Here is a 14,893-nt window from a genome sequence, read left to right as displayed (position 1 = left end):
CCCGGGTCCCAGCACTGGCCTCGGCACCACACAACAGCCTCCCGGCCCCGCTGCCCCTCGGCTCTCAGGGACCCCCAGGCTGCTGCGGCTGCCCTGCACCTCCCGCCGCCGCCGCCGCTCCCGGCCTCCCGCACCATGGCAACGCCCGGCGCGGAGGCGGCCCGGGGCCGGGGCCTGCGGCCTCCCCCCAGCGCCGCCGGGGCCTACCCCGGCCTCTCCCCGAGTCAGGCCCTGAGGCCACCGCCAGGCCCCCGGGGGCTCCTAAGGTGCCCGGCCCGCACCCCCTCGGCTGCCCCAGCCCTCCCCGGCCGAAAGCTGCGGGCAGCCCCCCGGGCAGGCGGCTCGCCTCCGGCCAGAGGGGCTTGGGGCGAGATGAGGGGGAAGCAGCCAAACCCTGCCCACCAGGACAGCTTTGCCAGCAGCCCCTCGGAGGCCACAAGGCTGCTCTTAAACTCACGAGTTTCACTCTCTTTAAAAAAAAAAAAAAAAAAAAAACCAACAAAACCACCAAAAAGCTTCCCCCGCCCCCTTTTTGCTTTGCCGCTTTCCAGGCCCGAGGGCTGCACTGCCTTTGCATCCCTAAGCGAGTCTGTGCAAGCTTCTGGCCCGGTTAATTGCTTTGTAAAATACATAATGGAAAGCAGAGATTCTCACCCAAAAGCTGGCAGGAGGCCTGTTCTAACTCTTTTTTTTTTTTTTTTTTTTTTTTTAATTGGTAGTTCATTAGCCTGTAAGCAGGGTCAGGTGCTAAAGACTTCTGTTTTCTGGTTTTCATTGTGGTTAGGAAAAAAACTGGATGGAGAATGGATGTTCCCATTTGCTGCTATGTTATGATAACAATTACAGCTCTGAGGATGCACAGTCAATAGATATCAAGAAGCATCACTTTGAGTGATCACTGCTATTTGCAGCTGGTTATTGCTTCCCGGACACAGCATGGTAGGACCAAGCCCTCATCCCTCCATCTCTCACCAATACTTCTCCTCAGATCTTAGATGTCAGAAATCATTAAAAAGAAATCCAAAGAAAATGTACGTTGTGGTTGAGAAACCACGTGTATTTAGTACACGCAGTTCTCTGGCCTTCGCGTGTGCCGCTGTGGTATCTGTTGTTATTGCTGCGTCAGACGCGGGTACCACAAAACCAGATTCCCAGGGATTTTGCAGATACTCCCCTTGTTTGGGGTCCGTGAACTGGGTCAGCGTTCATGAGCTGTCAGCTAATCGGAAGGGCCGTCTGTGCTGGAGGACGGACTTTTGCAGAGTCCTTTCCTCCCCGGCCACTACTGAAGGATGCTAAATTGGCTCTTGTGCAATCGCGGAGGCAGCGTGTTTGCGCGGGGGAGCAGGATGAGCTGCCGCGAGGAGATATAAGGCACGCGGCAGGGAGCACAAGAGCGACCCGGGGCAGCGGTGCTGGAGGAGCACAGAGTGGCCTGGCAATGGTAAGTGGGGTGAGCACAAGGTGAGATCTTGACGCCGGTGGGATCTCTCAGGACCGCTGCAGCAGCGAGCAAGGAGCAGAGCAGGGAATAAACCTTCCTCGACCACAGGTCTGGTGGTCACAGCCACTCAGGGTCGGGTGGAGGGGGTACACAGTGTGCTACCAGACATGAGTGGGGCTTTTGGCGTTGTCTTTCCCAGCTCTCAGTGCACTTGCAGGTGCTCCAGCCACCAGCCAGACTGGCTCATATCCAGGTCTCTGATAAGGAGACTCCAGTGTCCAGGGCTCATCAGCACCATGCCATTAATTTCCCTAAAGAAATCAGTTATCTGTACCAATGGGGAAGATCGACTTAATCTGTGGCTTTGTGGCATTAATTTTAGTCGTGTTCGAGGCTTTGCGTTTTCTTTATTCCATTGTCTCCTTGTTATGGATACCGGTTACTGGAAAAGCGAGGATCCTTTTGCAAATCCTACCTCTTCAAAAGAGCTGTAGTGGGAAGAGGGAAACTTCTTTCCTCTTCAGGAAGCCTGGACTGATGCCTCAGCTGTGCAGTTTTAATCGAAGTGCTTGTTATTACTGAAATGTGGCTTTATCACTGCCAGCACATCCCTGCAGGTCCAAGGGTCTGGTTTCTCACACCTCCTCTTTCTGGAATAGCTACCAAAATTCAGGAACACCTCCCCCTTGCAGGCTAACGCACGGGTCAAATACTGCCCTGAATTTAGGTAGCTATAAAAAATATCCTTTGGGATAGGAAATGACTCTGTGCCATTGAACCTAGAGTTTTTTGAGGAAATACAGTCCAGAAATTATCTCACCCATGCTTGAGGGTTGGCTCTTTCTGAATGACTGCAAACATCTCCAGCAAGCATGCTAAAAATCCAAGTTACTCAGAGCCTGCTCATTTTTACAGGAAAAGACTGTGAGGTGTTTGCTGCTGGTCTCTGCCCTCTGCCTGGCTGGCTACGAAGGCAACAAGAGTGAGTCTCCCTGTACACTGTCCTTGTTGGGTCACAGACGGGTAATATGGAAAGAAGAGGTCAAACCCTCACCTGATCTGTATCCAGGTTCTTCATTCAGGGCACCGCTGAGGGCTGCTAAGGGGGCACAACAGAGCACGGCTTGGTGGGGGGTGGGAACTGGGGTGCAAGAGCTGGAAAAATAGGCAAAAACCTCAGGTTCTCCATCCCAGACACATATGGTATATCATCCATGGAGATGGACAGAGGTGCTGTGACGTGCCACTGCTCTCCTTGCTAGCTGGTGGCAGGCTCCATAGCTCTGCTCCAGGTAACGGCCGTGCTGAGGAGGTCTCCCAGGCTCTCAGTCACATCCTCCCAGCAGGTCCTTCCTCAGATGTTTTGCCTCAGAGCTCTGGCTCTGTGAGGATCTCAGCCCTTGTGAGCTGTGCAGGACTTCATGCCGTGGGGCGAGTTCACTCTCACGTCTGTTGTAGGGCAGATATTCTTGCTGAGTTTCAGCTTACTCACCTTTCCTTGGCTGCAGGTGAGCTGACGAGCCCGCATGGCTGGAGGCGAGGGGTTGTCCTCCGTCTCAAGAGGAGCCCCGACACCTGCCTGCCAAACCCATGCCAGCACCAGGGGGACTGCCAGGTGATGGAGGACAGACCAGTTTGCAGCTGCAAACCAGGCTTCACAGGGCTCTTCTGCCAAGGTAGGGCTGGGGATGCTGGGAACCCTCCCCAGTCTGTCCACAGGCACCAGAGGGAAGGGTGATGGGCACGGTGTGCTGATGTTACCACTGCTCTCCACTGCAGGCTCCAGGAGCATGTACCAGCTCCCGGTTCAGGTGCCTTCCCCACCACCATGTCCTGACTACATGTTGGTACAAGACCTAGTCACAGGCCATTTCCTTCCTCCCCAAAAGTCTTAGTTCCTGTAAGAAGGAAAGCTTGGCTGTCAAGAACCTGTGCCGTGGTGTAGCTGTGTCAGGGCAGCAGCAGGACATTCTGTGGAGCGCAGCTGCCTCACGGTCTCGGCTCAACCACATGTGCTCTGTCACAGCTACTGTGAAGGGTCCTTCCAGACACTGCCAAAAACTGTGCCTTCTTCATCTGAAAGAGAGGATCACTGGTGCCCTTGGCAGGCTGCAGTGATTCTGTAGACCCCTCGAAAGGGGCCAGACCCACGACATCTGTCTTTGATGTCTTGAGCTTAAGGACTGTGTCTGTTCAGAGTAGTGGCGGCCGTGGACTGGTGCAGGTCTTAGGAAACCAGCACAAAATGACAGACTCACATTAATTTCTGCATGTTCCCAAAGGTTTGTCTTTGCCCAGTGTCTCTGAAGAGCCTTCCCAGCAGCCTCCAATAAGGCTGGGATGAGGGTCTGTTGAGCTCAGTGGGACTGTGCCATCCATAGCTGACCTAGGGCTCCTTCAGGCTTCTTCCTTATTGCTATTGCAGATGGCTTTTTCCCCCAGATGTGGTACTGAAGTTGGCCTGCGAGGAAGAGCACATGAAGATGATGGTGAGGAAGGAGGTGTTTGAACTCTTGAAAATCCCCCAGGAGCTTGTCCACTTGAAGAACCAGGCATGCAAGGTCTCAGAAAGGGAAGAAGAGGGCGAGCTGTTTTTTGCAGCCACTCTCACAGGTGAAAACCACACTGCCTGTGGGTCAATAATTCAGGTGAGGATGCAGCAGAACCTCTCTGCATAGTTCTGAAGCGGTGAGAGGAGCAGACATGCTGAGTCGGGACAGCAAGGGGAAGTCCTGGAGGCTTTTTCTTTTGATGCTGTAAAGTTCTCATTCCCCTTGGAACGGTTCACTGGCAACTGTCAAAAAGTTCTTCTGCCTCCACCAAAGCTGGCAGCACATCTTGTCTTATTCAGCAGGGCATGGAAGTCTCAGTGTGCTCTTTACTAGCTGATAACAGCCCTCGGCTTTCTGTCAGCATCCTCTGAGCTCTGCAGCTCTGGCTATAGCCCCTTGGTCCCTCACTTGATTCATGAGTGTCAGGGAGGGTGCAGAGGAACCCATGCTCCAGCTCTGCATTGCACAGAGGGGCCCTCACCTGTGGTCTCTATGCTGACTCCTGCCTACGCCGATGATGGTTGTCAGTAGCCCCGGGACACGGGACTTGAGCAAAAACTCTGTCAGATATCCAGGAGGCCTGGAGCAGCTATAGCTGAGTTGCACCATCTGAACTGGAGCTTGGAGCCCTGTCTATGGATTTAGACATGGTCTGGAGACTTGATTTCTGTGTCATTCCAGCAAAACAGTTCCCACGTGTTGTACTCCAACGTCATTGAGTCAGAGCAGGAGGCGCACAGGGGTGTGATCTCCCGGAGTTTCCAGCTGGAGGTGCATTTCTCCTGTGTCTACGCCTACGAGCAGGTGGTGAAACTGCCCTTCGCTCTCACTGCGGTTGACAAGTGAGTGGTCCCTCTTCACCTTGCTGCTGACATGGTATCTTTGAGCTTGCAGAAAAATAGATGCCTCCAATGAGGTGATCTGCAAATCTGTTCCTGGGAAGCCACTAGAGAGCTCTGGGAGCAATGCCACATCAGGGTGCCTCCCTTTCTCTTCCCAACATGTTTTTTCAGCACGAGGTTTGGGCCTGGGACAGAGCCAAAGAGGCGCACACACAATCTACCTTTCTCCTATCGTCACTCCTTGAAACCAACTATCCAAAAAATAAAGGGTGGGAACTGGAAGATGCCCCCACCAGGCCCCTGTGGGTTAGGACACCTTGGGTTGCCTTTCTCATGGCCCTCTCTGGCCAGCTGGTCCGTGGGAGCCCCTGGAGCTCGTTGCCTCTGCACACAGCGTGGACATAGCAGCCAGGAGGCAGCTCGGGGCCTGGCTCTCAGGAGGTTCCACCCGGGAGCAGAGGCACATACAGAGTCAGTGGACCTGCGCTGGTGGCCTGACTTGAGCTATGTCCTTCCTGCCTTCTCATGCTGCTTGTGAGCTCTCCTCCTGTCCTCCTCTCCTCTCAGGCTGGTGCAGTTCGTGGTCAGAGAAGGACACTTCAATGTCAGCATGAGACTCTACAAGACCCCCTCCTACCTCCAGCCCTATCACCTGCCGACCGCGGCCGTCCCCATCACAGACACGCTCTATGTCCTGCTGAAGATAGAAGGACAGCACCAGCTCAAGTACTTCCTGCTGAGCGTTGAGGACTGCTGGGCCACACCAAGCGCGGATCCCTACCAGGATATGCGGCACAAGCTCATTGAGAAGGGGTGAGTGGAGGGCCCCTAGCACATCTGGTCTCCCTGCACCACAGTTCTGGGTGCTGAGGACAGGTTGCTGTGAGGGAGCAAGGAGCAATGACACCATCGTTGCTCACAGGTGGAACCTATGGTGGACACCATCACTGAATAGATGGAACAGCCTCATAGATGAGCCTCCTCTCCTGACCCTGCTCTGCTGCCAGTAGTGCTGCCTTCCCTCTAGCATCACTCCTGGCCAGCTGGGGAGGCAAAGGGCAAGGAGGGGAGACCTTGCTGGGATGTGCAGAGAGGTCTGTGCTGAAAAGCTTATGTTAGATGTGGCTGCAGCTCAGCTAAAGCCAGTAACATGGCTATCCGGGAAGTGGGAGCCATAGCCAGCCTCACTGCAGCCCTCCAGAGCAGCTGTGGCCCCACAGAGAACGACACAAGCCAGCTTCTGTGCTGGTGGCAGCTCCTCCCTGAGCTGGGCACAAGGCAGGGTGCCAAGGAAAGGCATTCCCACTGACACCGAGACAGAAATAGTCCTGTTTAGCAAAGCTTGGGGGCCGTGCCCACTTTCTGTGTGCTCTGGTGTACCAGGCTGGAATGTTCCCCCCTGATTGCCACCTGCTGACTCAGCCATTCTGTCCCAGGTGTCCCCATGATGAGACAGTGACATACCTGAACGCCATCGGAGAGAGCGCTACTGCCAAGTTCAGCTTCCAGATGTTTCAGTTTGTTGGTTACCCGGAGGTGTTTCTGCACTGCCGTGTCCGGCTGTGTCTCCCCGACAGCCCAGAGCCCTGTGCCAAGGTGAGCTCTCCCGATAGTCTACACCGCGCCCTGGCCAGACAGGGGGACCTCCCTTCCCTTGGCCTGCTGTTTGGAGAAGGTGCTCTGCTCTCATTTCGGGTGCCTTAGCACAATAAACACCTTCCAGCAGCAGGAGCTCACCCCAGTGCTCTGAACTAAAGGTACGAGGGCTTGAACCCACCAGAGATCTCCTCTCCCTCTTCCCTCTGGCTGTTGGGTATTTGCAGGAGAGGTTTTTGCTAGGACCTGGGGAGGAGCAGACTAAGGTCTTTCAGGAACCAGCTCCTCATGCTCTGGGGTCTTGACTGCTCCCAGGCTGCAGCTCCAACTGTGCCTCTGCCAGGGGGAGACCCACAGGACAGCTCTTGCACCCGGAGCGGGCTTCTCCCCTGCCCTCTGGTCCCCTCACCCTTCCCTTGGCTTTGTTGACAGCAATGCCCCAGGCACTGGAGGAGCAAGCGGGAGCTGGGGGATGACTACAATAAGATTGTCTCCTATGGCCCCATCCACCTGCTGGCTGCTCCTTCCTTGGGAGCAGAGACCCACCATTCCGGGACTGACCGGCAGGACCTCGCGGGTACGTATGTCCCCCTGGAGAGGGCAAGAGCAGCTCACAGACCCTTGCAACTGTCTAGGCTATGCCAGGTGATGAAAAAGGGCTGCTAAAGTCATGGCCCTGCATGGAAGCGTGGAGTCTGTCAGGTGTCCTGGCCATGCACGGCACGCTCCAGAAGCCAAGTGAGCCCAGAGAGTTTAGCTCTGTGTGAGCAGCTCCGTACCAGGCACAGGTCGGGCAGAGCTGGGGAGCTGGGCAGGAAGGGACCTGAAGCCAGAAGGCTGCTGGTGCAGCACTGCAGGTGAGGAAGGCTGGGTTTTTGTGCTGGATCTCTGCCTCAGCCCAGCGAGGCAGGCTCCTTCTGAGCACTAGGGCGATCCAGGGGATCCAAGGAGGTCCAAGATCAGGGCTGGGGACAAGGCCACCTGCAGCATAGCTCAGATCAGGCATGAGTGCTGAGCTGAACGGAGCCCCTGGGCAGTGGATGTGGGTGGAGGCCCCAGGTGAGACCAGCTGGGTTGACCGAGTCCTGTTAGTGCCCTCAGGGCTCTGAGGTACCCCCAGCTCTGGCAGCTCTTGCCCTTTGCAGATGACCTGCCCCGAATCTGCCCCCAGCCAGGAGATGCCATGCCAGGGCTCAGTGCCAGCTTGGGGGACTCAGATGTGTAACCAACCTTTCTCCTCTTGGGCAGGACCCAACCCGTGGCTCCCTGGGGCCCTCATCCTGCTGTGTGCACTTGGTGTGCTCACCGTGGCTGCTGCAGCTGTCAGCGCGTGGCGGCAAACAGTGTAGGAAATGGCTGTTTCCAAATAAATGTGACAGTGGCAGAGATGCTCTTTACAAGGGTTTTTTGGGAAGGTGGTGATGGTTGGATGCAAACAGTGCTTGAAGGATGAGTCACATCAGTGTTGCTGTTCTCTGCAGCATCTCTAGGACCTTCTCATCCCCTCCTGGCCCATGTACCCAGGGATAGGAGGTTCCTTCCTCCTGCTTTCCTCTTCCCTGCAGTCACCCAAGCACATGGGGAGATGGAGGTACCCCCACCAGATACTTGCCCACCAAAGCTGGGCTTTGCATGGTTCTGTGTTCACAGATGTAGCACGAGCAGAGCCAGGGCAGCTCTGTGCACACACACACACACACACGACAGATTTCTCCTTTCATTCATGACAAATTGCCAGCAAGATTTTTGCCCACCAATACATCCCTAAAATAAAGCAAATAACAAACAACACTGTAAACGTCAAAGACTAAATCCATAGTGCTCAGAGAGCTGGCGAAGATTTAATACTAAAACACAGATAAGGCAAAGATGAGTGTTTTCCCTGCGAGGGGGCTGTGTGTGTACATTCAGCCGAAGCACAGTGTCCTCACAGAAATCAGTGCTGGCTCCAGAGGATGTTTTTCAGGAGGGACGTCTGGCAGATCCCTGCCCAAAGAGATCAGCCCCAATCCATTTGGAGGGGAATTTCTTTTTTTTTTGCTAATTCCCAAACCTGAACCTCCTGAGTCTGCGCTGGAGCAGGAAAACCCTCCGCCAGCCTGATGCAGCACCAAAGGCCAGCTCTAGCAAAGAGGGGGATGGCTGCAGCCTGGCTGCAGGCAGGCGGTTTGTGGGCTCCTTCCTCACCCCTGCAAGAGCCCCTGGGGAATGAGATTGAGGGTACTTCAAGACCATGGGGGAGCTGCAGCCTGGAAGGACTTTGGCTGCAGGAGTGTCTCTGGAGCTCCTTGCCCAAAGCAGGCCACTGGGAACAGAAGGGCTGAAGCAAAGAGCCCTGCTAAGGTGGGTCATACCCACTGATGGGTAAACTGAGGCACAGTAAACTGAGCCCTTGTCCTCTGTGGGAAAGCTGCATCCATCAGGATCAAAGCTTGCTATCAGCACATGCACACCCAGGCAGGGAGGAAGATCTAGCCGGCAGCTACCCCTGGGAGACTGTGGTGGTTTTGTCATGTCTGATGATGTGGGAGAGGGACCCAGTGACCTCCTTCGTCTTTGGGTAGTAGAGGACGACCAGCCAGATGAATATGAAGATTCCTGCAGGGAAAGGAAGGTAGACACTCAGCAGCAGCAGCAGGAGATGGTAGCAAGCATCCTGCCAAGATGCTACCGGCACTTCTCTGCCACTTCCACGGGGTTCCCCTTGCTCGCTCCTGCTCCTACAGGAGGGTCTCCCCAAGCTTCAGGTGAGATGTTTGACTGGGACATGCGCTGGGTGGATAATGTCCCTGTTCCTCTGCTAAGGAATGGCTTCCTTGGAGGAAAACCACCCCCAGTGGAGTGGATGTGGTTGGGAGCCATGACCAGCTCCACACCAGTGGCTGGGACCTGCTGCTTGACATGCCCTGCCAAAGGGAAGGGCATGACAGTGCTGGGAAGATGCTGGTGCCTCGTCAACCCACTGCCAAGCTGGGTCCTACCTGCTCCATCTTCCCACCCGAGCCCAGGGAGCCCATCTTGGACCTGGCCCTGACCTTGGAGAGAGTTGAGGATGGTGAAGAGGTAGAGCACGGGCACAGAGGAGGTGCTGTGGGTGACGAACGCCAGGGCCCAGGTGGCTCCCAGCAGGCAGAAGAGTCCCATTGCCACCAGGGCCACCTTCCAGGCCTTGCGGTCTCTCTGCACCACCCCTGTGCCTTGCAGGCAGCAGCTCTTCTGGGTCACCACCCCGAAGACAGCCATGTTGAAGAGGAAGATGAGGCCAAAGTAGCCACAGTTGGTGATGTAGTGGACTAGGACATGTTCAGAAGTGATCCAGCACCTGAAAAGAGACAACTGTGGTGCCTCCAGTGGCTCTGCTAACCCTGGCAGCACCCATGGGAGCATCCCCAGGGGGACATGTTTGGGGATGCAGGGACACCCTTGTGCTGGTGGGGTACTCCAAGGCCAGGGGGAAGCAGGGGGGACAGTGGTACGGATCCACTGCCCTCACGTCGCTCAGCTGGGAGTCTGGGGAAGCTCCAGGTGGACCTTAGATGTCCCTGCATGACCCAGAGGCCTGCAGGCCTGACCAAGGAGGCTTGGCATGAGAGGGTGGTGGTGGTGGTGGTTACCACAGCTGTAGCTGCTATGTTGCAATCACTATTAGGGAAGCGGAAGCAGAGCATGAAGCCAAGCAGGATGGGTGCAACCCCCCACCACTGCGCTGCCAGCAGGACCAGGTTACCGTTCCCCACGCCAAAGGGCCACCTAAGCCCTGTGGGCAGTGGCACACGCACAGGTGGGCTATGACCTGGTGGTCCGTGGTCTGGATGCTGTATTCTCCATAGCTGCCGATGACTCCTGCCACCCCCACAACAAGAGCGGGGAAGCCTGGAAGAACAAGGGAGACACATAGAGGAGGCCAGAACAGCGAGCGGTGGGCTGACCTCTAGTGAGATGGGGCTTGGGGACCTGCTGAGGTTGCACAAGTGCTGGGGGCACAACGGTTGCTGCTGGGACATGATGTGGAGAGGGAAGGACAGTGCTGGGAGGTGGGGCTCGAGGTGTCCCCTAACTTCTCTGCGGGATCATCTGCTCTGGTGCCCCCCAGGATGCCATAGAGGGCTGGCAATGGGGGAACAAAGACTCCCAAGGGCATCACTTGCTCGTTGAGCAGGAGCCTAGTCCCCAGGGGGATGGAAGGTGCCTGCAGGTGCTGCTCTGAATTTGGTGCACCAAGCCCATATAAGACACTTGCCAGCCCTGACCATGGCATTTGGAAGAGCTGTGGGCAGGACAGGGTCTTGCTCGCTCTCTGCCCATCACTGCATCACCCTGTGTCCCCTCCAGTTGTAACCCACTGCCTCCCTCTCACCCAGGCTGGTGGTGCTCACCCCAGCCGACCAGGCAGAGCTTCACCAGGTAGTGGTGGATGTAGGTGCCAAGGACCTTGACGAAGAGGAGGTAGAGGTGAGAGCCCTCCAGTGCCATCCAGGTGAAGCAGCAGAGCAGGCAGTAGTGGGTGAGCCCCCCCAGGACCTTGCAGGTCCCTGGCTGGGTCTCACCGGAGAGCCTGCTGTTGAGCAGGAAGGCCAGGTTGAGGAGGAGCAGGCTGCCCACGAGGTTCATGTGCAGCCCCAGGTTGGTGCGGAGAGTGTCCTCAGACCTGAACCTGCACCTGAGCATCCCCAAAGGGAGCAGAAAAGTCTGGGGTCACAGCTGAGCAGGGCCCCACGCAGCAGGTTCATGCAGAGGCACCAGAATTGCCCCACCTCTCTCCCAGCCTGATGAGTCCCCAGGGAGCTGCTGGCACATCCTACCTTAAGAAGATGCAGAAGGCGATGGAAAAGATGGAGAAAGCCATGGCTACCCCGCAGCCAATGGTGGCAACAGCCATCAAGGCTTGTGCCGTGGACCTGTCCAGAGCTGGGTTCTGCCAAACACGCACATGTTGAATTAGAAAGGCCCTGGACCAACTTAGAAAACCCAGTTGCAGCTACCAGAGCCATAGGGCTGATAACCCTGGTGGGCTGCTGCAGGGACCCCACGCAAGCCCCCGATCTGTCCCCCCAGAAGGTCTTCAGGGGAAGCAGAGCAGTGGCGGCTCAGAAGAGGTGGTCCCTTATTATATTTATATATATAAAGCGCCTATCACCATATTGATAAACATTCTTTGGAACCACCTTTGGTGAGGGATGAGTGAAGGCTATGGTGGACCACCATGAGCACCCTCCTGGGAGCCTCCACCAGGAGACGGGACCCCAAGCCTCACTGCGCCAGAGCCTGCACTGAACTGGGGGCTGTTTCCACCCTGTACCCGCTCTGCTGAGCTGCTGCCCCCTCCTGAGCTGGGGCTGGACTTGATTTTGGGACGTGGGCTTTCCTGGGAGCAGCTATAACTGTCCCTGTGCAGCTACTTGTGACACCCCAGGAGCCCCCAAGATGGGGCAGGCAGCGCAGCCGGGGTATGAGCTGCGGGGAGTGGGATTGTCACCAGGAGGAGGGTGAAGAAGGTGAGGTGGTCACAGGAGCAGACTGTCCCCTTGTCTCCGGGCTGCGTGACACATCCACTGCTGCTCCAGCCTCCTGCCTGCCCTGCAACAGGCACAAGGTGATGGCTGTGAGTGCCGGGCACAGCACCTACACCCGGCCCTGTGCCCGGCCCCGCCGAGGACCATACCTTTGCTGGTATCCCAGAAGACACATAGCGGGGTGACATTCTGCAAGGAGGGAGAGCAGCGTCAGCCAGTGCCACGGTGAGGGGCACCGGGGGACAGATGATGGGAGGGCACGGCTGACTTACATTGGGCAGCTGCCCATGGGCAAAGGTGAGCTGCACAGGGTCCTGCAGCCCGGAGATGCTTGTGTCTCCCACTGTGATGCCCACCACGGTGTCATCCAGCACCTGCCCCGTCTGGTTGACCTCCTGCACGGGGGCAACACTGCCTGAGCTGAGCCAGCGAGTGCTGCCAACCGCAGGGCTGCCGGCAATGACAGCTCTTACCTCGAACATGCCAAGCTGCTGGATGTTGAGGACTGTCACCACCATGCGCACTGTCCAGCTGCTCACGGACCGGAATATTTCCCTGGGGAGCTGGACTTTGCCTGCCTTCCCCTTCTCTGTCATATTCAGCACCCGAGGGCCCTGCAGCGGACAACGGCGGTGGGGGGTTGCTTGCTGACAACGTCACCTCTCTGCTTTGGACCCAACAACTTGCTCCAGGCACAAATTCAGCCCTGCCTGGGTGGGCTTTGCTCAGCAACATCAGCAGGAGCCCCGAGGGCAGGAAGGGAGAAACTTATCCCCAGCACCCAGCAGCGAAGGGGCAGAGCTGGGATCAGCTCCCAGGAGAGCCCCAACCACCATCACCCTATGGGACATGGTCCCCTGGGACATCCAGAGAGTGGGAGAGCCCAGGGGTGGGCAGGAGACACAAGTTCCCACATATTCCTCCTCCTCTTCTTCCTCCCCTCCCCCTGACCCCCCAGCCTGCTGCTGGGATGGTTCCTCGGGAAGGGCTTTTCCCCCCCAGGCACCATTTCATGTGACTCCTTGCAAAAGAGTGCTGAAGCTGATGTGGGTCCATGATGCAACCATGGCGCAGGGTGGAGGAAGAGCACACCATAGCACGCCAAGCTCCAGGGCAGGGACCAAGGGACACTTTGAAGGCACAGGGCCTTCTGAGTGAGGGAGAGGGGTGCATCTCACCTCCGTAGGGGAAAAGGTGATGAGGACATCATGGGTGACAGCCCTGCTGACGTTGAGGAGCAGCACCTTCAGCCCGGCCAGCCTACTGCGCAGCGCCGGCACCGCCGACTGCAGCTGCCTGCAGGGCGGGAGGGCTGTGGGACTGGTAGACACGGGGGGCTGAGCCCCCAAACCCCGCCATGGCCACCCCTGCCCGCTACCTGAGCCAGCGCTCCCGCAGGCAGGCACAAGCGGGGCTGCTGGAGCGCCTCAGCTCTGGGCAGTGCCGGGGCAAGTCAGGACTAGGGGTCCCGTCGCCTCGCTCCTCTGACTCCGTCGTGTTGCAGCACTGGTGCCTGTCACCCCCCTTCAGTTCTGGGGAGGAGGGGAACCAGGTGACTGCTGGGCGCAGTGGCACCAGCTGGGCACCAGGGCGAGGGAGGGTTGGGGGGGACCACTCACCAGCACAGCTCTTCTGTCCCCCAGCAACATCTAGAAGAAGAACGCATGGGGAAATGGGGGGAAAACCCTAAAATCTAGGGTCAGTCCTCCCCCTGCCCACAGGGGAAGGGGGAGGCAGGAGAATCTGGCAGCTGCCAGGTTCAAAAGGAGCAGCCCTACCGCCCTACATGGGCTCCAAAAAGCAACTGCACAGCCATGGGGGCTGGTGAAGGCAAAGCTACCATGCCTGTGTTGACACGTCACAGCGTCCAGCCCCCCAGGGCAGCTCGCAGAAGAGACATTGAGCTGCTGGTCCAGGGTTTTAAAGTAGCCCTCAACATCAAACCCCTCCGCTCCGCTCACCTCTGCCAGCTCTCTGCATATCCCAGGGGGGACCTCCCCTCTGGCCTCACTACATTTTAGGGTGAAACCCCGCCACTGTCTTTGGGTCAACATCTTCTTCACATGAAAATGTACCCCCTAAGCCCATGCACACCCTAAACTGGGGGTGCCCGCGTCCCCCTCACCGGCCACTCACCAGGCAGCAGCAGGAGCAGCAGGATGGTTCCCAGGAGCAGGTTCATGATGCTTTGTGGGGTCTCCTGGCTGCCCCTGGCCATCCCACGATGCTCTACTCCCCTCATCCCAGCAGCTCTGCTCCTCTCTAGGCTCCCCCAGGGCTTGTAGCTGCCCCTGACCCAACTGTCGTGTCCTCATTTCCCTTCTGCAAACCCCTCACGCCTTCCTGTGGGTTGGCAAGTGACACAGCAACGGCGATAACTATCAGAGCCACGTTGTTTCCCCCTTGGCCACTTCCCCCCACTGACTCATTTCTTTTGCCTTCTCCCCCCAGTCCTGCCAAATCCTTGGGTGACGGCCCCCACCAGCCCAGGAACATGTTGGAGCATCCCTCTCCCAAACCAGGCATGCTGCTGGGGATGAAACATCCCTTCCCTGAAAAGGTCCCCCTGCCCCAGCCGGGAGCTGGAGCCGGGTGCAGGGGATGAGCCGCAGGCAGAGCACTGTCTGGAAGGGGAACTGGTGGGGCGGGAGACACGGTGCTGCGCTTGCCAGCGGCACAGCAAGGAGAGCCATGATCTGCATGGCCCTGCGGCCACCCAGGGAGGCGATTCCCATTCTGCAAAGCCTCGCTCTTTGTATTCCCACCCTCCACTGGCCTCTCTCTTCACTGGATATTGACAGTCCCCGGAGACTGCAGCGGATTCCTGAGCCATGGTATCCCCCTCCATCACCCCAACCCCTATGGCACCACGGTACCGGTGCTCTGCTGGGAGCACCGTTACCAGTCCCAGCTCAGCAGGATCCTACAGGTCCTGCCCCAGGGATG

The 14,893-nt window shown here is 57.4% G+C and overlaps 2 protein-coding genes across 2 annotated transcripts; one reads left to right on the top strand and one right to left on the bottom strand.

Annotated features, from left to right (window-relative positions):
• Positions 1-1,408: 1,408 nt before the first annotated feature.
• Positions 1,409-7,783, top strand: LOC141929890 (pancreatic secretory granule membrane major glycoprotein GP2-like). The gene is made up of 9 exons (XM_074839909.1): positions 1,409-1,444; positions 2,360-2,426; positions 2,953-3,120; positions 3,887-4,092; positions 4,678-4,838; positions 5,406-5,651; positions 6,275-6,434; positions 6,867-7,011; positions 7,683-7,783. The coding sequence occupies exons 1-9, from the start codon at positions 1,442-1,444 to the stop codon at positions 7,781-7,783; spliced, it is 1,257 nt and encodes a 418-aa protein (XP_074696010.1). The 5' UTR covers positions 1,409-1,441.
• Positions 7,784-8,242: 459 nt separating this feature from the next.
• Positions 8,243-14,155, bottom strand: ADGRG3 (adhesion G protein-coupled receptor G3). The gene is made up of 13 exons (XM_074839910.1): positions 14,084-14,155; positions 13,567-13,596; positions 13,326-13,479; positions 13,126-13,243; positions 12,421-12,561; positions 12,220-12,342; positions 12,097-12,136; positions 11,911-12,011; positions 11,237-11,349; positions 10,811-11,094; positions 10,214-10,307; positions 9,470-9,756; positions 8,243-9,032 (listed from the first exon to the last, which is right to left on the bottom strand). Exons 1-13 carry the CDS (start codon positions 14,127-14,129, stop codon positions 8,917-8,919), a joined length of 1,647 nt encoding a protein of 548 aa, XP_074696011.1. The 5' UTR covers positions 14,130-14,155; the 3' UTR covers positions 8,243-8,916.
• Positions 14,156-14,893: the final 738 nt, after the last annotated feature.

This window comes from Strix aluco, chromosome 14 (genome assembly GCF_031877795.1).
Source record: "Strix aluco isolate bStrAlu1 chromosome 14, bStrAlu1.hap1, whole genome shotgun sequence".
NCBI classification, from domain to species: Eukaryota; Metazoa; Chordata; class Aves; order Strigiformes; family Strigidae; genus Strix; species Strix aluco.
This window is presented reverse-complemented; position numbering and strand designations above follow the sequence as displayed.